This window comes from Pieris brassicae, chromosome 14 (genome assembly GCF_905147105.1).
Source record: "Pieris brassicae chromosome 14, ilPieBrab1.1, whole genome shotgun sequence".
Classification (NCBI taxonomy): domain Eukaryota; kingdom Metazoa; phylum Arthropoda; class Insecta; order Lepidoptera; family Pieridae; genus Pieris; species Pieris brassicae.
Genome location: NC_059678.1, coordinates 830,757 through 851,456, shown reverse-complemented (window position 1 = coordinate 851,456; position 20,700 = coordinate 830,757). Strand labels below are relative to the sequence as shown.

The window sequence follows — 20,700 nt, the reverse complement described above, 5'->3', positions numbered from 1 at the left end:
TGCAAAAGAAAACTTTCGCTGAGTCGGCTAGTTTATATAATAGTTCTAGTAATATTAACGGATTCGTTTTTATACAGTGTCTGTGTAATAATTTGTGATAATGTTCAAGCTCTAAGGGGAGGGTCTAGCGTTAGCGTAAACGACTTTTTTTATATTCTTTCACTATTTGTATACTAAATTGTAACTGATGAACATGGACTATAGATTATTTTCAAATTGTTAAATACCAATTAACATCCCCATATGGTACGCTGTGTCAACTATAATAGAGCTATGTCCTATAGTTTTATAACTTTATATATAACTATTACTAAAATAATAAAATAAATCCAACAGGGACTGAAAGTAGGTACAAGATCAGGAGGTTGTTTTAAATTTAACTCTGCCGAGTTTACAGAGTTAAGTAAGTTCAAAATGTGCTATACATTATACAACCTTTTTTATACAAAATATCTATGACAGATTAATGAGACTTTGACAGAGTATTTGAAAAAAGAATTTAACATCATGTCTTCGATGAATAGCATTTGGTAATTTTTTACATTTATTTTTTATTTTTAAAATTCTCTGTTAGTGATTTCAAGATTATTCGGACAAAGCAAGGTAAGTAAGCCAATTTTTTTATCTCTATGTAGTTTATTTTATCCTTATATAATCAGTTGAAAAATGAAGTATGTAGGGAAAATAAAATTCTATAAATCGAGATTTCAAGTGGACCTGACGAACTTTCCGCTTTCGCTGATAGACAGCGCTCAAAAAAATTAATTAGCACTCAGTACTTATGTTTGAACAGGCAAAACTCCACCAGAGATCTCGTTTTGCGCTGATTTATAAAAATCGAAATGAATATGTTTTGGTTCGTTTATCGCGCTATCGTAGTAAAGATTTATCTTTATCTAAACTTGGTTAAGTGTGCTCTAAGTTCTAAATTCTTTCATATTGTTTTATAATTTTCGTTGACGGAGGAGTTCTTTCGCGCGTTTATTATTTTATAGTCTGTGAATACTTTTAGCAAACTTCACGTAACTTTTGGCGCGTAAAAGTTTATCTTTTACTCTTAGAAAGTAAATATTATAAAATTTTAATATCCCAGCTTCTCTTGTTGTTATGTGATATATAAACGTAAATAATAATTTGTTCTTTCAGATTTGCAATTAAATTGTCAAACCTCTTTCGGGTTCTATTGAAGTCAAAAATGGGGAAGTGTACTCCTAGGCGAAAGTATGATGTCTGTAAACTTTAATTACTATTAGAAATATATTTAATTTAATGAGTTTACCTCTTTCAGGATGCGCAAAACGTAAGTTGGATTATAAGGTAGAAACTACAAATGAGTAAGATTTCTAGTTGTCTGGAATGTCAAAGTGTGAATACCGTTAGATACTACATGTCGATGTCATTTGTGACAGTCAACAATTTTAAAACTGTCAAATAGTCTGTCATCTGGAAAACGCTACCATTTGGCATATATTGTAACGCTTTTTATCAAACAAAATTGTTTTAATTTATTTATTCACAACAAATACATACGCTCCTATTACTAAACCAATACGATAATGTTGAGAAAAATAAATAAAATAAAAAACAATGTTAAAATATACATAATATACACAATACCGCTATTGTCAACTTACTCTCCGAACATATTAAGATGTCGATAGTGTCGGATACAGCATTGAGTGGGCAACGTCTTTGTTAACGGGGATCTGTGCAACAGACTGATTTTGGCCTTTGGTATCGCAAACAACCTTGGCCTACACATAACCTCTAGATACTAAGAACCCGAGTTGGAACACTTAGGTGCTCCCTACCTGCATCTAAATTTGAAAACTCAAATATAACAAAGGGTTAGTCAGCAAAACATTTATATTTTTAGTATTGTTTGTCTAAGTTTAGGAAATATTTTACGTTTTGACGTAACTGTGTACCTGACACTTGTGGCTTCAGCGTGTGACTCACATCCCTGCGGTCGTAGGTTCGATCACCGGCTGTGCCCCTATGGACTTTATCTTTTGTCGATCGATTGCTAGATGTGCCCTAACAATCGCTCGTACAGTGTCGTCAGGAAACCGGCGTTAAAAAGGCTTATCACCTGCATGAAGTTGGTACAGAAGCTGTTTAATAGTACAGTAAACCCATACAACGGGATACCCTTATAACGCGTTTCGTATTTTCTCAACAGTTATATTTCTGTAGTGTGAAATTTATAATCGTTTGTCAAGTCGATAATTAGTTGTGCGTACATTTGCTCCTGTTTCAGTTGTGTTGTTATAAAATTAAACTAAAAAACTTTATTAAATTTGCTCCTAGTTTCTGAATTATTCAACACGGTTTGATGAATGACTATATTACTAGTATAGCGCGATTTCTACGCGGTTTACTGTAATTGAGTGGGTTCATTTTCGGCTTAAAGCGAAATATAATAATTATTTTTTTGTGTTGTAGAAGAATTTACAAAAAAATAGTAGTAACGTTTAAATGAGTAATGTAGGAAAAATAATTTTCGTTTGGTTTATGTAGAAGTTATATTTCCATAATTTATCTTCTTCGTGCTTTCATTCATTCGCCATAAAAAAAAAATTGTCTTCATGTATTAATTTCTGTGTTGGTATTACGTATAAGTTTCTGTTTCTGTTTTTGTTATGTTTACAATTCTTACATTTTTAATCTGTGAAGCAAACGACACTCCCCTAAAAATCTTGGAAGCAATAACGTTTCTCTATTTATCTATATCCTATATTTGTCTATTATTTCCTTATAGATTAAATAAACTGTGGTATAGCATTAGTCACAACTCTTACGTGAAAATGTTAGATTCATATTCAGTTTTGAAAAATCTTAATTACTATACATTAGTGGAGAAAGACTGTTGTGCCCTTTTTATAAACTTAAATCCTCGACCAGTCTCCTTAACCTCAAGACCAATAACTGGCCGTAAGGCCAGGATGTTGCCAACTTCTCCTAAAAATTCTCCCTAGAATCAACTTCAAATACACCCTAATATAGATTAGAAACCCCGCTAAAGTTTTTGTTGTACAGGTTATTATATTTTTTGAGATTTCAGTTAAGCCACGCTTGACACTCCAATATGTATTTGGTTTAGTTTGTTAGTTGGGTTCTAGGCTTAATATAAATTGTACAGAATCGTGCGTGTCCAGAAGTTGTATATATTATTAGCGGGAATACATCGCAAGCGCGTTTTAGGGTATGATGTCATCACGGTGATTTTCGTCGTAGATTATAAGTGTCGCTACACATTTATTTTTGTTATTATATTTATTATTTCTGTGAAAAGTCGTCATCACAACAGGTTTCTTTGTGAGGGGACTAGCGTCTCTCCTATATATTACTACTTTTAAAAATAAAGATTATTCTGTTATAGACGCTGCCGGTCAAAGTCGGGCCGGTTTAAACGATGTCGGTGTGGTGATCGCCGTTATTCAATACGACCAAAAAGTCGTTGTCGACGAAGATCACGGTCGCGACGGCGCAGATCACGTTCTTGCCGAAGCCGGGGACGGTAAGAAATATAGCGGTTACAAACGTTGTAATGATACATTAAAGATGTTTTTATTATTTGAAAATATTATCCAGGATCCAGACATTTATTTTATGAAGGAAAAATCAATCATCGCTACAACGCTTCTTCTACAATTTTTCAGTCAGGCTTCTGAGACGCAGTTGATATTTGAGTCCGCCCGGTTTCCTCACGATATTTTCGTATGATCGAATATTAAATCCGCGAAGTGCATCATGAGGATAAGTCATGCACTTTGCGGATTTGCGGATTACATCAGTGTATGATGAGGAATGAGAATCATAGGTTCACTGGCTAACACTAGGAGTGTTTTTTTTTTAATGCATATATGAAGCTATAAAAACTCTCTCTGTAAAGCACTAGAAATGTCGTAATTCTGTGATAAATACGCCCGTATCTCCTTGTCTCTCGTTCCACAACTGAGGGTTTTTAAGTCGGTTTTGACGCGCACCTCCACTATGTGGAAAAAGCTGTTCTTGAATTATTTCAAATAAAGAAGAGCGTATCAATTCTTAAAACGACAACGCACTGGCGAGCGGTCTAGCATTGGGAGTCCATACGCTTTCTCTTAACGTCAGATAAGCCTGCCTAATTATCCCCTGTTCTTTAAACATTACTCGATCGCGGTAGCTAGCTCACCTAGTGTTATGAGGAAGTTTAATTTGTATAATTGATTTATATAAAATGAAAATAAAGTGACGTTTAAAGAGGTCTCAACATGGGTGAATCTGTAGGTGGAAGAAGATATGGAATATATTATGTTTATATTACGAACGGCAGTATGTCAATCATGGAATACCATTTTTAAATTACAAATAAAATTATTTTTGCCCAGTATATAAGCTCGCTTTTCACACAAGTCAATCTCAATTTCATAACGGAACGAGCTGGAAACTCAGGGCATTCAAGCGCAAAGGATGAAGTGTCCTACCCGAATGGAAGACGGCTCGGTCAGTGATTGAATTTACCAGAAAGTTCTAGCCTAGGACGAGGAAGTCTATCAAGTGGGTTATATACTGTAGATCCGTCCTGGAGTGCAGGACCCTGACGCAACTCTGGAGAATGGGCGTAGCTCTAAACGGAAATATTATCAAGCTAGTCTTCTTGTCTCGATCTCCAGCTTTTGAACAATTTGTTTATCTCACAGATTGAGAGTAAAACCACATAGAGATAAAAAAAATACTTATCTACGATAAATACCTCTGTTGTCGAGAGACATATAACATTTAAAAAAAAAATATATTTTTCAGGTACAATTGGAGATGCCGATCCCGCTCGGGGAGATTTAAAAGATGCAAACGTTGTGATCGAAGATACCGCCTAAGGAAGAGGTCGACTTCTTAAATTCTTGTGGTAAGAGTAAAGCTTACGACTCCAGTATCTAATCTTATATATTTGAATTGCGATACAAATTATAGGCCAAATATTCAAATTACAATAGAACATCACGTTTCATTACACTGAATCTCTGTGTACAAATATTTAACTTTGGTTATTTGGTTGGCCGGCGAATTCTATAGTCTATGCCATTTTTTAGTTTTTAATTAATCTGGCTAGCTTCGTTTTTTAATTATGTATTATTCTGTTTGTTTTATGTGAATATATTTAAATTAAATTGTAACGTTTTTTTTAATCTTTCAGGTTGGAGTAAATTGGGACTAGATTAAAGAAGCTCTGAGTGGTTGGTCATATTAGTAATGACTCAAAGCTTCTTTAGTCCAATTTACACGTGATCCGTCTTCCCGTTTGATGAATGAAAATCAAAGGAAACGTTTCATCTTTCGTTTTAATAGTGGCACCCATGGGCGTTTTGTTTTACAATCGTTATAGTATTTTTGCAGTATGAAATAAATTGTTATCTCAGTATTATTGTTCAGTTATGTTTAATTTATTTTTTATAAATAATATTTTTCATTTTTATTTTATAAAAAGAATAAAAATTTGTTTTATTTACAACTAGTAAAAATAATTGATGTGGTCCATAAGGTAATCAAAATGATTCCGAGATCTAAAAATACAAAAATTATCATTTTATTTTTGTTCAAAATACAATCCATTTTTTTGTTTTTAAAATTAGTTCCAAATAAACGAACATAGCTTAAATTTATTATAAAACACTGACGAAAATATATTTTTCCCAGTATTATTTCCAGCCGCACCCAAACATACGATCAAAGGCATCAAATGATCTGCTTCTCCTAAAGGATGACATTCGTACCCTTGCGGTGTCTTATCCCAATCAAAAATGGCTTCCGGGCTCAACACACCCAAGCAAATATCATTAAGGAATTTGTCAAACTCCTCATTAACAACAACTTCATCGTTGTACAGCTGTCCTGCCTTTTTGAATTCTTTCATATTGTGGTACGACATCCCCGAACCAATAATAGCGATCCCTTCCTTCCTGAATTCATATAACACTTTTCCAACGTTGAAATGATCACGGGCATTTTGATTTTTTAAAACGGACACTTGGACGATGGGTATATCAGCTTTTGGGTTAATTAGCATCATTGGTATGAACACTCCATGGTCCCAGCCTCTTTTTTCATCCAAACTCGATGGTATATTCGCGTTTTTTAATGCTCTGTGCAGTCTTCCCGCCAAAATGGGGTCACCGACCGCTGCATATTTAAATTCATAGCTTTCTGGCGGGAAATTGGAATAATCATAAATTAAATCGATATTTTTCCCGGATGATATCGTAACAATATCCTCTTCACGATGTGCTGTGACTAATATTATTGCCTTTATACGTTTAAAATCCACAAAAGAAGATATATTACGCAATGAATGTGCTATTTCTATGTTATGTTTCTCACCTAATACAGGCAAAGGTCCTCCGCCATGGTTTATAAACAAGGATGGCGCATATGCTTCCATTTAACAGATGACCTACGATGCGTTTAACTGCTTAAGATACAATAATAGAACTGCTAGTAATTAGTATGCTTCATGAATTATATACATTATGATAAGTGATAACAATGTTTATATACCTATTTGTTTAATAATTGGTACTCACGATTTATTACGATCTTTGTTCTTTTATTTTCACGAGTATAACAATTTAAAACCCTTTACTGATTTAAACGCGTTTGATCGGCACAATTACGCAAAATATTTCTTATGGCTAATATTTCAGCAAGAAGACCGGTTCAAGTTTTGAATTTAGAATTTAAAAATTATTTAACGCGTTTCAATCATAACAATTAAATATTTTCGTTTAGATTAAAAAAATCTTAATCTTAAGTTTAAAGCGGGTTCAAATCTCGGCAAAAATAAATATTAATTTAGCTCTTTTCTTTCTGTTATTAGACCATCATTTTGTCTACAAAGTTTCATAGAAATTAAATTGGCAGAGGGAAAATTTGGAAAAAAAAGTAAAATTTGTTCCGAACTGCGTAGTTATATATAGGACAAAGCTCTTCGTATAATTATAATGATAGAACTTCACTTACAGGTAACTTCGTTTAAGCATCAATAAATATATTTTGCAAATGATGAATTATTTCAAAAGGAATTTTCATTAAGGATATTTTTTTATACAAGTTACTTCCTTATAATGAAACTTCATATTGGAGAAAACCGTTAGTTAGCTTTGACTTTGTCCATTACAAACAAAAAATCTAATTTTGTTCTCTTAATATTATTAAGGTTGTGTAAACAGTTCTCATTTTTCTTTATAGTCTAGGTGTTATCAAAGACAATTAAACTAAAATAAAAATATTGTTTGATTTGTTTTGATGCTATTGATGATTTACAAAATCTTTTATTCAGTGAGTTTTTAGCAAAACATCACAATAATTGAATCTTGATCTTTTCCCTAAATAATGTTATCAAGGATTCCATCTAATCAGTGGTGCCATCACACTACTCAGCATTTTTGGAATATTTATTTTTGTAACGAAAATTGTTGGTATAATAAACTCAACTATGGGGTGTGATACCTAAAAAGGGGAAGACACAAGTCTTAAAAGGATTTTTGTAACAGATGAAATTTGTTGATATGCTGCCTAGTGTTTAAAGAACCCTATTGATGAGAGATGCAAAAGCCCATTGTGTATTTATGATAAATAAAAATCATTCACTTATAATAAAATAATAGTTTATTTATAAAATATTTCAAATAGAAGAATAGTTATTTTATGTTACTATTTTTGGACCCTCAATACAAAAATAAATAAATATTTATTCATCTTTCCATATAAATCCACTTAATCTAAAGCTATCACTTAGATCCCAGTTGAAGATCCTCTCTCCTGGTGCCTTTCCACCAGCACCTGCAATCACTACCAATGGCATGAAGTGTTCTGCTGCACGAGGTGGATGTGCTTCTCTTGCTCCTGGTTGTTTGTCCCAAATCATTAGCATTTCTTTTCTCTTATCATTATTAGCTGTACATGCTTCATTCAAGAAGGAATCAAAGTCCTCATTTACAACCTTGTGGCCACTCCTTCCATACATAAATTCTCTCATATTGTGATACGACATACCTGACCCTATTATAGCAATTCCATCTTTTCTAAATTTGTGCAATACCTCACCAAGTCGATAATGCTGTTCCGCATCTTGATTCGATAGAACTGAAAGTTGTACTATTGGAATGTTTGCTTCTGGATTCATTAACATCATTGGTACAAATACACCATGATCCCAGCCTCGGGAGGAGTCTAATTTTGCTTCAATCCCGGCATCCGATAGGGCTGAGTACACCTGCTTTGCTAATTCGGGATGTCCAGGTGCGTCGTAGGTGTACTCGTAAGATTCTGGGGGAAAGCCATAGTAATCAAAATAAAGATCATGATGGCTGCTGGATGATATACTTACATGTTTCTCCTGCCAATGAGCTGTTACCAATATGATAGCTTTTAAATCCTTAAAATTTACATGCTTTTTTACTTCATCACGTAGGAAATTCGTCAGTCCCATATGGTCCTTGTCACCTAATAATGGTAGTGGACCACCTCCATGATTCACAAAGAGCGCCGGAGCTATAAAAACCATTCTTTTCACACTTGTAAAGTGTCGGATTATATTCATAGATATTATTGACATAAACACAATAAACACCACTTGGATAAGGATCGTGAGCGTGTTAAGTATAAGCATTAGGTCATCTCAATCAACTTATTTCATAATTAAATGTAACGTCATGAGCCGACGGCCTTGGTTCTTGATGAATCATGTACTAGTTGTAAAACATTTTTTTGTTTCAATATTACAATCTACGAATTAATGTTATAATTCTATGGAAACATAAGTACTATCCACAAGGAATAATTAAGTTTTTGTATGAAATCAGCTGACTAAATTAATTTAGTTTTCACTTTTGACAAGCTTTGATCATTGACATATGACACTTTATATTGATAATATTTGACTACCGACTATGTACATACAGATGTTTATCTAAAAGATTAAACAGATTAATACCAACCAAAATTGCTGTTACATGTAATTGTAATAATCGGTAAAGCTAGTTTTTTTTGCGAATAATGATTGGGAGTATTACTTAAAAAAAACTGATGTTACGTTAAATTGTTTTGAATAAAGTATTCGTTTGTCTCTTTCTGTCCAACTGTTGCTTACGTTATGATGAAACGAGACAGATTTCTTAAATATAGTTTTATGAATTACCACTTCATATGGAAGTAAATGTTTCTCTATTGTCTAATTAAGTTAATAAATTGTATGAAGAAAATGTTCATATTTTAATCTTTTGTCAACACAATATTGCGGCCACCGCATTCGGGACCCTTTCTCTGATTTCACGAAGCTATTCGGCAAATTACAAATGGCGTCTTTGTGAGTTGTCCTTTTCGCACAGGATTTTCTCATTTTATCGTTATCAAAACAATAAATAGTAATTAACGGACTCAACGAAATTTTGTGTTTTTTTGTTTTAAATAAAATAAATAGTATTTTAAAATAAGTTAACTTGCTTTTTTCTCAAGTAAAATGTACAATGACGGAAATAGGGCGAGGCGTAATCTTTAATACTTATTTTACTAGATAAAAACTTACAGTATCGTGTTTGTGTCAGTGTAATAGTGAACAACTTAAAATGGACAAGAAAAATAAGAAAAAAACTGTTATCAAGAGAAAAAGTGATGAGCCGGTGGAGGGTGAAAAGAAGAGTAAAGTTTTGGTCAAAGCTGAAGATGATAAAAAGGTAGAAGTGGTTAATCAGGTCGTGGAGGTTCCTGTAGAGCAAGGGCAGCAGATAGTGCATACTGGGCAGTTAGTAGAAGGCAACTTTGAACAACCAGTTTTCGTCAACATGAAGGGAGAGCCAGTGCAGCTTGGTATGTATTTAATGTTCGAATATCATATTTCTTTACTGTACTGTTTGTTACTAAATTTATTATTCCAATTTCGTATTTAATTAATTAGTAAATTTTCCTAATTTGATTGCAATAAATGATGGTCTTTGGTGTAACTATACCACTGGATATTAAAATCAATATTTTATTTTTGGTTGTTTAAGATTAGAGGTATAAGAAAACCAATTAACTGAATTTGTTTTGTTCACTTAAAATACACACACATTAAATAAATAGGATGTCACACTTATATTATATATACTTTTTGGTATTATAATGGTAAAATTTTAATTTAATATTGTTTAGGAACAATAAAAAATACCTAGCAAAAAATATTACTTCCCTAAGGTATTCTCTAACTACTAGTTGCTTTCAACTAATTGCAGTTCTCCTTACCATCTTATGGACATATTAGAATATCAGTATGATGAAATTGATATTTAAAGTGTTTATTAATTACAGTATATAGCAAAAAAACCTAAATAAACATTGATTGTACCTTAATAATTATATACCTATAATTTTTAACCTTAACTACTTAAATCTACCAGTAGTTTATGAAACCTGCTACATTGTAACATGGAGCTAATCTGATTTAAGGAAGTATATGACTTTATATCTATCTATCCTTTAAACCTCTAATCCAATCTATGGAGAACAAATTATTATTTTTATAATCAATATTCTTCAGGCCCAAATACAGTTATACTGTATGAGCAGAATGGAAATCCATCTAATTTCTCCTTTGGCGGAATGTGGACAGTGGATTCATCTGGTCGTATTGTTATGGCGGAGACCATTTATGATGTAAAGGGAGAGCCAGAAGAGGAAGGGGGTACCTCATTTGTTCAAAATGCAGCAGAGGTTAATAATGTGAGTACATTTCTTATCTTGGTAACTGTTTTTATACCTGTTCAAAAATAAAGTAGCTTTTAATGTATGGAGCCATAAAGTTAATATTTACAGAACTATTATATTAATAAACTATTATGTGATCTGCTGAATAAATGTCTACAGTAATTATTTTTAAAATGACTACATATTTCTTTGATTGTTTAATATGTCTTATCTTTCAAATTTTTAAAATTCCTATTTGATCTTACCTGGACAACAATTGAAAGTTGGTTATAGTATTGTTTGGAGACCACATTATGAAACCAAAGATTTTATCAACAGTTATTTTTTTGGTGACTGTCTTTTAATATTTGTTTTCAAGTATTCAATTTAATAATTGGTGTTTCAGGCACATGTGGAAGAATCAAGCAACACATTCCAACAGTTTGAGATGAATAGCAATAACCAAGTGGAGAACCATGAGTATGAAGTTGCCATTATTGAAAATCCAGAAGTTGCTGAGAGGTATGTATTGCTAGTAAGATATTTGCGACACAAATACACATACTATTGACTGTAAGGGGTTGTTTCATTTAAATAGGTCAAGAGAAGAAAGTGACCGATGAAGGGTTTAGTGGTTGAAATCACTTCATCAAAATGAAACATTGTTTGTTATACTAATGTTCAAGGATAGCAATGAAATCTCTTTGAAATACAATTTCAAAAAATGTATTTATAATAAGTAGCCAGTGTCATTGCATACTAATTGAAACTATTTGGTTACAAAATTAAGAAAAAATATATATGCCTTTGTAACCAACTCTCAGCATTGACATCTTTTTCGTCTTTTCAAAAAAGCTTGTACTGGTTTTGGACTAGTATAAATAATATTTAAAGTATTGAATGATATTTTCAGGTCAGACTCACAAGTGATAACAACAGAGTCACAATTAATAGCAACAGGCAGCGGTGCAGTACGCTGGTTAAACCAGAAATATGACTTTGTTGTTCGGAAGCTTCAACTAAATTATGGTAATTGATTTTGATAAAAAAATGTTAATATGATTAATATAAATTTATTTGTCTGTATGTATGTATGTAATGAATAAGCTCAAAAATTTCAAAACTATAGACTGCTATGTTGTCTCTGAGTATTTGACCTATATTTAAAAATAATTTACAGCTAGTAATTTGATAAACATACACAACCCTAGATTATTATTTTAAATAACACTATTCAAAATTATTTTAACTGACTTCAAGAAAGTAGTATTTGACTATACTAAAGGTCTCCATGCATGTGTGCTAAAGTTCGTAATGCATTTACGTTTATCCGCAAACTTCTTGGAAACTTATTGATATTGACATGAATCAAATTATTTAGTCCAAGTTTCATCAAATTTGGTTCAGTAGTTTATGAGATATATATATATATATATGATATAGCAGATAAATATTGACTTGTATTGAAGTTTTTTTTTAAATTAAATTTATATGTTATGATGAATGACTAAATAATACAGATGCGGGTGTGAAACTCCTCCATTCGCAATCGGGTTGCATTCAATGTGTGTACTTCACGACGCCCAATATGCAATTGGCATTCAATGCGGTGCCGCAATTTCTATGCATCGAGACAGGTGAGTTAATCATTTATTCTTCATTCATCCTTTGTTCTTGTTTCGTTCATCATTCGTTTATTCACTTATAAATTCACTCACTAATTCATTCCATTATTCTTGTTTCGTTCATCATTCGTTAAGTCACTAATTAATTCACTCACTAATTCATTCCATTATTCTTCTTTCGTTCATCATTCGTTAAGTCACTAATTAATTCACTCACTAATTCATTCCATTATTCTTGTTTCGTTCATCATTCGTTAAGTCACTAATTAATTAACTCACTAATTCATTCCATTATTCTTCTTTCGTTCATCATTTATTTACACTTCAAGTCACTAATTCATTCTATATTTACTATATTTTTTAAGTCCAGCTTAGTTACCTGACTGATATGTACTCTTAAAATACAACTATGGCTTGTTTGGAGATGCTGACATTTTAATAATTAATAAAGTTTGTTAAATATTTTCAGGAATCGAATTCAACACGGCAATACCAATGGTTGGTGGGACGGGGAATCCCAGTATTCGGCATAATGTGACATTATTCTTGGCTGAAGATGGAAATGGCAAATCCGTCATTGTCAGTGGTGGTAAGTAACAAATCACTGCGATGACGTCATACCGTATAACGCGCTAGTGAAGTATTTCCAGCTGAGCATATATATATATACCTTCTCGACCTTAGAGACACTAACCTAAAAGCCCGCGGAGCTAATCAGATGAAAGCCGGCGGTTAGGTCAGGTCCATCGGGACCATTCTGGTCGAGTTACGCTCGCTAAGACACTCCCGAGCTCCCATCCAAAAAAAAAACGGTCCAGGCAGTGTTTTGACTGTTCACCATCCTTCCTTTAGATTGGAGGAACTGTTCACCATACTTCCAGTTAGACAGGAATATACTAATAAGCAAATTATACAGCATGCCAGTCAAAGGGAGGATCCTTGAAACTGCCAAAGACCTATAAGACCTGCAAGACTTAAATATGTGTAAGATATAAAGACCTGTACGACTTGGTGAACACCTGCACAGATTATACAGTACAGGTCTATAGTCTCTAGATTCTTGGCTATATTTATCTTTTGTAACCAAAAAAGGACTTTCAGGTATATCAACATTAATTGGTGAAGACCTAACCTGGCTGTTGGAAACTTTCAAGTCCTGTAATCCCGCCTGGAGGCAAGTGAGGTGTGTCGTATGTGACCCTACTAAGAACCAACAGGTAAAAAAATTAAATAAAAAAAATTAAATTTGTTGACAAGCAAGGGCCGTTCAAGTATGACGTAAGCAGATTTACTGCAATTAATCCCCCCCCCCCTCTTGTCAGCAAAGCTCTCAATAATAATAGAACATACACGTATTCAATTATTATAGAGCATTAAGCATAGACAATTAAAAAAAAGTACCTAATAACTGGTGACGTAATCACCAAATAAAAAACCAAAGACCTCCTCCTCCCCTTCAAATCCCTATAGTGGTTATGTAATACTTGAACAACCCTGTGGTAAGTCACAGGGACTGGCGGGTTTTTGAAATTGTAAAATTAATTTCAATTTTTAAAGCCAGTTTACAAAATTAAATAATTTGTATTGATTCTTTTATAATAATTTAATAAAAATTCTTAAAATCTTTTCAAATATTATAAATAACTAGCCCGTCAGACATTGTCCCGTCTTAATGATATACAACCTTCTTTGTTTGTTTTTCTGGCGCGTATATAAATAGTTTTGTTGGTATTCCCACATGGATTTTCAAGATTAATGCACTGGAATTTCTTTTATATGTAGAATATCAAAGCATTTATTGTAAACGATATTCATTTTTCTTACATCCTTTTTGACGATATTTGCAGCGCGCATTCTGTCAATGTTATGTCAAACGCCATAAGGTTAGACATCAAAAAAGTTTGAATGAAAAAAAAAATTGCTATCGTAACAAAAGTCAGGATTACTTAATATGGTAGTTAAGTTTACTTAAATTTTCAAAATTTTCGCGCAATTTTCTTATTTTTTTTCTTTCACAAGAACCTTTTCCTGACAAACACAACAAAAAATTATTAACGATATCGGTGCAGCCACTCCGGTGTAATGCCGTGACGAAAGAAAAAAAATGAAATTAAAAAGTAAAAATAAATTTTAATTTTTTTTATTATTATAATGCTGCAAATAGTATTTCATTTATTCCAGTCGGTTCGCGCTGCTTTTCCATCATCCCATGTGTCGTGTTCTGTCTGGCAAGCGTCCAGAGCCCTTGGGAAGCTGGTGTCAGCTTCGGATGAGATTCAGCTGGCGGCTGAGGATGTGGCGGCTAGGTGTAAGATATATGCCCTGGCTTTGCTGCGAGGGGAACACACTCCAGCGCAGCTTCAGGTGAGGTGTTTTCGCAAATGTTTTGATTAATCAATAGTTATGATACACATGGGTGAGTCAATACAAATAACAATTATGCACTACCAGACACTGGTGTAACAAATTGATAAATTATGTTTTCGGATTCAATCCAACCTTCCGGGGTGTTTCTTTGGAAATAGCTTATGTTATAGCTGATCATCCTGTTCGCCGGCATCTATACCCAGGATGCAGGAAATTTACTTGGTATTATGGCAAAAGTCCAACAATTCGGCACACCAGAACAGCTTCTTAACCATTATCAAGCTTAAGGAGTACAGCAGTCGTCTCTGGGCCGCTGCTGGCAAATGTCATTTGGGGGCTAAGTGAATTGGAGAACTCCATTTGTCCCAAATATACAATGTAAACATATGGACATGGAAATGTAAATTTATCTAATTTTGATAAATATATTTTTTTAAATGTTTGTAAATGTATGCAACGATTGCCTGACGTCTAAAAGCTAAAGTTAAAGTTTAACCTCAATAGTTATCAAGTCTCATCATTATAAATTAATGTTCCAGGTCCTAAAGCGAGGAATAATTGGCACCAATGCCGGTGAGCTCTTCAACCGACCCGGTGAACCCATCACCAAATTGGACGCTTGGCTGGAACAGGATAACTACACTAATATATTGCATAAGGTAATTCTTTTATTATGTTGGATTTTTTGTATTTAATGATTACAATATTAAAACGAATTTAAAAAGCCGTGGAAAAATATTGAACATAGGCATATACCCTAAATATACTTAAATTTATCAGTGGCCCTGCGACTCTCAACTCTGAGATTGTGTGTTCGATCCCCGCCTGTTGACCATTGGAGTTTCTATGCGCATTTAACATTCGCTTGATCCATATCCCTTGAAGGATGGAGGATACATGAGTGTTGGGTCGATGCAGCAGGCAATAACTATTCATATTGGTATATTTCAGGGCTTAGAACGTCTCGTTGGTAAATTTAGCAGTCTCATACGAAGCTTCATGCAGCCAGATGATTTTGTATCTCTCTTCTTTAATGTCGCTAACCAACTGGAGGAAGAGAGGAGGACGTTCGCGCTTAATAGGTTGCGGGTGAGTTGTTAAATGTCATTGAAAAATAATGCATGGTCACTTTAAAACATTTATTTTTTAGTTTTTATTTCAAAATTTTCATTATCATATAACTATTAAACATGTCCAGAAATGCGAGGATGTCCATATATCTACAGTCAGATGAGTCATTTCTGCAAAAACCCTTCATCTTTCAGTTGATACAATTCCGGGTAAATAAATACAGATAATACAATTTTCCTTTGTACACCTTTTGTCTTCAGTCACCGTGACCTCGCACGCTGACTGAAGACTAAAGCACGCGAAACGTCGGGAAAATTTAAAATTATGTAAAATAATTATAAGTTTATAATTATACCGTTTAAATTCGTCAAAAAAGTGTTTTCTTTAAATGTTTGATCAGTCTAATTCTCACACATACGTTTATTTTAGTTAATTTAAAAAAATACATAAAATTCACTTATAAATGTAATTTGCTATAAATAATATAGAAGATAATATTTGTAAATCGAAATGCCACAGAGTAGAGGGCGAGAACAAACCACAGACAAAGCGAAATGAAGAAGTGAGGAAAGCGCGAAATTTATATTGATTTTAAAAAATTTCAGGATACAGAAACATTGAAGCAATCGCCGACGGATACGATAACGCAATATGCGTACAATTTGATGAGCCATCAGACGAAGCTCGCCCAAAAGTGTCTGGATGAGAGGGGTGGCAGGTGAGCCATACATTATCTACCGGATTAAAACACGATTATTATAATTCAGTAGTAGTTTTTGTATTTTAATGCACTCAGAATAAGCAGCGCTAAGAACGATTTTTGGATTTGACTTGCGGGAAGTATACAGTGATCAGTCTCGAAAATGAAAAAAACAACTATGCATTTGTGAATTAGGCGACTTTTATAATTAATTTTGAGTGACACTGCAATTGAATAGTTTACGATGACCATGCACCCTAAACTAATTTAACCTAGCTATAGTTATGGTTAATTTCAAATGACAATGCAATCATGTTTCTAAGGAACAGCTTATATCAATTTATTTTTAAAAAAATTGGTTATAGCTCATAGGTTCATGACATATTTAAAACAATACTAAAAATTTAAATTAAATTTCTGTAAATTTCATCGACATTGTATGTCAATCGAATAAAAAAAATACAATTATCCACAGACGCCACAGTAATGCCGCCATTTGCAAATACGGAACCTCGACCCAGGAGTGTTCCTGTCTCTTCAGCAAGGTCTTTCGTCTCCCGTGCAGACATATTCTCATGCTCACGACCGAACTCAAGGTAATTTTTAATTATTCATTTTTGAGCTGTTGTTTTGCCCACGAGCAAAGGCTATCGGCTATAAGGACGTGACCTTCTCGGCTATTGAACTTGACACCATGGTCATTTTATCCTTTTCAGCACAAAACCATTTGAATTAGCGTTATTTTTCCTCAATATAAATAAAAAGAAATAATTTTCTGCAACTTAAATAATATTCAGGGTCCCATAAATAATTGACAAGCCGAAATCCAGTAACAAGGTAGGTAGTCCCGATTTTTCTAATTGGCCGGGGTTCGAACCTATGACCTCAGGCATAAGTCTACAGCCAATATTAAAGGATTTTTTTTTTAATAATATTTTTTGTTCTAGGTGAAAACCCATATACCGTTCGAACCGCGTTGGACGGTCCAGCATTGTCTATTCGGATGCGATAGTGCCAACAACACACCTACTACCACAGGTAAGCATTTTTATCAGTGTTCGACTAAATAGTATATTTTTATAAAGATCTTTTGAATCCAGTGCTTTTTTAGAAATGGCTCTGACCACAAACTAGAGTTTATACTAAAAATTGTAAAGTCAAAAATGGTAAAAAAAAAAATTAATAATTTTTTTTTTTATTAAATTAATTTTTTTTATGTATTGCTTATATTGTGTATATGTCGTACAATTGTAAATTATGTATATCATACGTTGTTACTGAAAAAAATTTACAGCGAGTGGGACATATATGGAACAAGTGGTTGTTGAGAGTGATTCAACGCGGACGACGCAGCATCAACAAATACATCCCGTAAGTTTGAAGCTAATATTTTTTATCTTAAAGTATATTTAAAATATACCTTAAATAGCTATTGAAAATAATGCCCCGTGTGTCTCCAAGGCTTATTGTCCTGTTACGCTGATTGTCCCGATACGCTCACTGTCCCGTGACGATTACTGTCCTGTTAGGCTCAGTACACTTGCGCTACATATATCTCGCTTCCACTTGATTGGCCAATGCGTCCGAAGATTCACTCCTTTGTGCTCATGGAAAATAGTGATAATTCAATAAAAATGATTTTATTCTTAAACTTATACTTACTTAAAAATCGTTAAACTTAATTTTTTTAAGGAATTTGAATAATTTTGCCTTGTAAAAATCTGACAAAAGTACGTTTACGTCATCAAAACGTCAAGTCGAGTACGTAATAAAAATATTTTTCGTTATATAAATCAAGATTATTTACTGAAATTAATACATTAATAAATAATATCTAAGTCTGTAACAATAACTCGAATGATTCGGGCACAGTGTTTCTACTACAGAGACTTTACCTTATACCTTCTTGACATACTGTAAATAGACTCATATTAAGATTTTGGCATTTGATGATCTATTTGACTCACTATGTCCCCAAAGTGGGAAAGAGGACATCCAGCGTAGAAAACCAGTCTGATCCTTCCTCGGCAGCTTTAATTTCACTTGACGATTTGCCTCACTTTGCAGTATCAGCAAGTATTTTACTCCATGGCAGCTCAATTGTTGTATATTGTATTTTTGAAACCTTCCAAAGCCGTGGGTTGTATGATGATGCTGATGATGATGCTTCGTTGTCAGGTTGTCGAGGGCTTGCTTGGCAATGTGATTTGGATTCCTCCGGAGCGTATGGCCCACGCATTTGGCACCTCATAGCTGATGATTGGAGAATCACTCGATGATCTGATTTAATCATTAATATTTTCTATTTTCAGTATTTGCCCATTTATCAAGATGGTTTTAAAAGTCGAATTTAAATAATTTCAGGTCAGACAACAACAATATGTGTTAGCCACGCCCGGACAAGCGGCCACGCCAGTCTCACAGGTGAATATATATATATAAATCTTTTGTGCGTGTGTTCGTTATTAAACTCCTAAACGGCTGGACAGATTTTGATTAAATTTGTGTACGTGTGTACAGGACGTCTGTCGGATCCGCTAACTAAATCCTTGAAATCTCATCTCATAACTCCTCCTATTTTGGCGATTCCTTTAAGGTCTCTGCAGTTATGGAATTCACTTCTCGTCCCTATTCTCTTAGCTCCTTCTCTATCTTCGTTTAAATTTCTTCTGTACAAACATTACCTGTTCACATCGTATCCCTAACTTTCTTACGAACTACTTACTGACGTGAGACTTATCTTAAATATTACTTACACCTACCACATACATACCATTATCCTTGTGAGCTGTTGGTGTATTGCGTATATAATATTTAAGACAATGTCGTATGATATGATTGTCTGTTTAAATAAATAATAATTATTATCATTATAGTGACGATTTCATCATTAATGTGTATTAGTTATTAACTAAATATATGTTATTACAGGTGATATTCTGCGGTGGTGGGGTCAACAACGTGGGTGGAGCCGCTCCGGTGATCACGTCAGTCCTCCCGGCGGGGGGCGCTGTGCTCACACCACACCACGCTATACACCAATGATGACGTCACAACTAGGAATGTCACGTCACTAAATGACGTCGGACGAGTCGAGATGCTTCGTTGGGTGACGTCACAACGCTAAATGACGTCATCGTCGTTTGCCTTACTAACGTTGTCGTAAATGACGTAACAATACGACAGCCATGTTAGTGGTGTACCCATAGTTATGAATTTAGTTGATATTGCGAGCGGTTGCGTTTGTTTAAATGTTGGTTGGACCGTCTCTTACGTCATACATTGTAAATGTACGGAGACGGTAAAGTAACATTACGTCATAAGAATACCTCGACGTACGAGTACGTTGTGACGTCGACGTACACACAAGTACGCTGACGTCGCCGTACACAAACAACTGACGTCGTATTATTAATAATTGGTGTACCCATTGTATATAAATGTTTATCTACTTAGATCTGTAATATTTTTTAAATGTATAAATAATATCGTTTTAGTTAAATTGTGTTCTTGATAAATAAATTAAACAGGTTATAAGGTGTAAATATTACCTAGATTATTATTTATATTTTCTATTAGTTGTAAGAAATAGAAAAAGGAAAGGCCGGCAACGTATGTCCAAACTTAAATCAATTAAAATCTATTTCGTTTCTCATATACCATATTTTTTCCGGTTCCGGTGGACCCCCTACATTTCTATCATATTCAAGTTTGATAAATTTACCATTTTGTTTAACACCAATTAAAATGAAATAACTAAGTTAATTAATTAATAAATAAATTTTTTTAAACACGGTTTACGTACGATAGTTTAACATGACAACGTCATAAGAAAACATTGATGAAATTATTGTCTTCGAACAGAAGAGAGATACAAGCGGCGCAAGCGTACAATAAGCGTAACGGGACAATAATCGCAACGGGACAATAATCGCAACGGGACAACAAGCGCAACGGGAATCTATTATTAGACGTTGTCACGTCAAAAATGAACTTTAATTTTACAACTAATAAATTAATGATCACTTATTTTAATTAAAAATATTTTGTTGCGTTGTATTTATTCATTTTCGTGGACACTATCGTGACGCTCGTCGGGTCTGCGACTCCTGGGGGTCCTCCTGGATCAATGCAATGTTCTGGTATTATAGTTAACTGCTGTAAAGCACGAAAAGTTGTAATTTTGTTATAAAATAGACAATGTAATAATAAAATGTGTTTAAAATAAAAGTTATT

The 20,700-nt window shown here is 33.6% G+C and overlaps 3 protein-coding genes and 1 long non-coding RNA gene across 4 annotated transcripts; 2 read left to right on the top strand and 2 right to left on the bottom strand.

The window, feature by feature from the left end:
- The first annotated feature begins 492 nt into the window (after nucleotides 1-492).
- On the top strand, nucleotides 493-5,471 carry LOC123718093. Its single transcript, XR_006754920.1, has 6 exons — nucleotides 493-603; nucleotides 1,147-1,221; nucleotides 1,289-1,300; nucleotides 3,383-3,520; nucleotides 4,789-4,891; nucleotides 5,180-5,471. It is a non-coding gene; the product is annotated as an uncharacterized LOC123718093 (long non-coding RNA).
- Nucleotides 5,472-5,518: 47 nt separating this feature from the next.
- On the bottom strand, nucleotides 5,519-6,462 carry LOC123718039 (dioxygenase tasH-like). Its single transcript, XM_045674393.1, has one exon. It carries the CDS (start codon nucleotides 6,419-6,421, stop codon nucleotides 5,612-5,614), a length of 810 nt encoding a protein of 269 aa, XP_045530349.1. The 5' UTR covers nucleotides 6,422-6,462; the 3' UTR covers nucleotides 5,519-5,611.
- Nucleotides 6,463-7,648: 1,186 nt separating this feature from the next.
- LOC123717995 (dioxygenase tasH-like) lies at nucleotides 7,649-8,882 on the bottom strand. The gene has a single exon (XM_045674329.1). The coding sequence runs from the start codon at nucleotides 8,648-8,650 to the stop codon at nucleotides 7,730-7,732; it is 921 nt and encodes a 306-aa protein (XP_045530285.1). The 5' UTR covers nucleotides 8,651-8,882; the 3' UTR covers nucleotides 7,649-7,729.
- Nucleotides 8,883-9,157: 275 nt separating this feature from the next.
- On the top strand, nucleotides 9,158-20,700 carry LOC123717994. Its single transcript, XM_045674328.1, has 16 exons — nucleotides 9,158-9,846; nucleotides 10,556-10,737; nucleotides 11,108-11,223; nucleotides 11,615-11,730; nucleotides 12,222-12,338; nucleotides 12,796-12,915; nucleotides 13,428-13,543; nucleotides 14,508-14,690; nucleotides 15,233-15,352; nucleotides 15,645-15,782; nucleotides 16,370-16,482; nucleotides 16,940-17,060; nucleotides 17,412-17,502; nucleotides 17,759-17,835; nucleotides 18,829-18,888; nucleotides 19,396-20,700. Exons 1-16 carry the CDS (start codon nucleotides 9,606-9,608, stop codon nucleotides 19,507-19,509), a joined length of 2,025 nt encoding a protein of 674 aa, XP_045530284.1. The 5' UTR covers nucleotides 9,158-9,605; the 3' UTR covers nucleotides 19,510-20,700.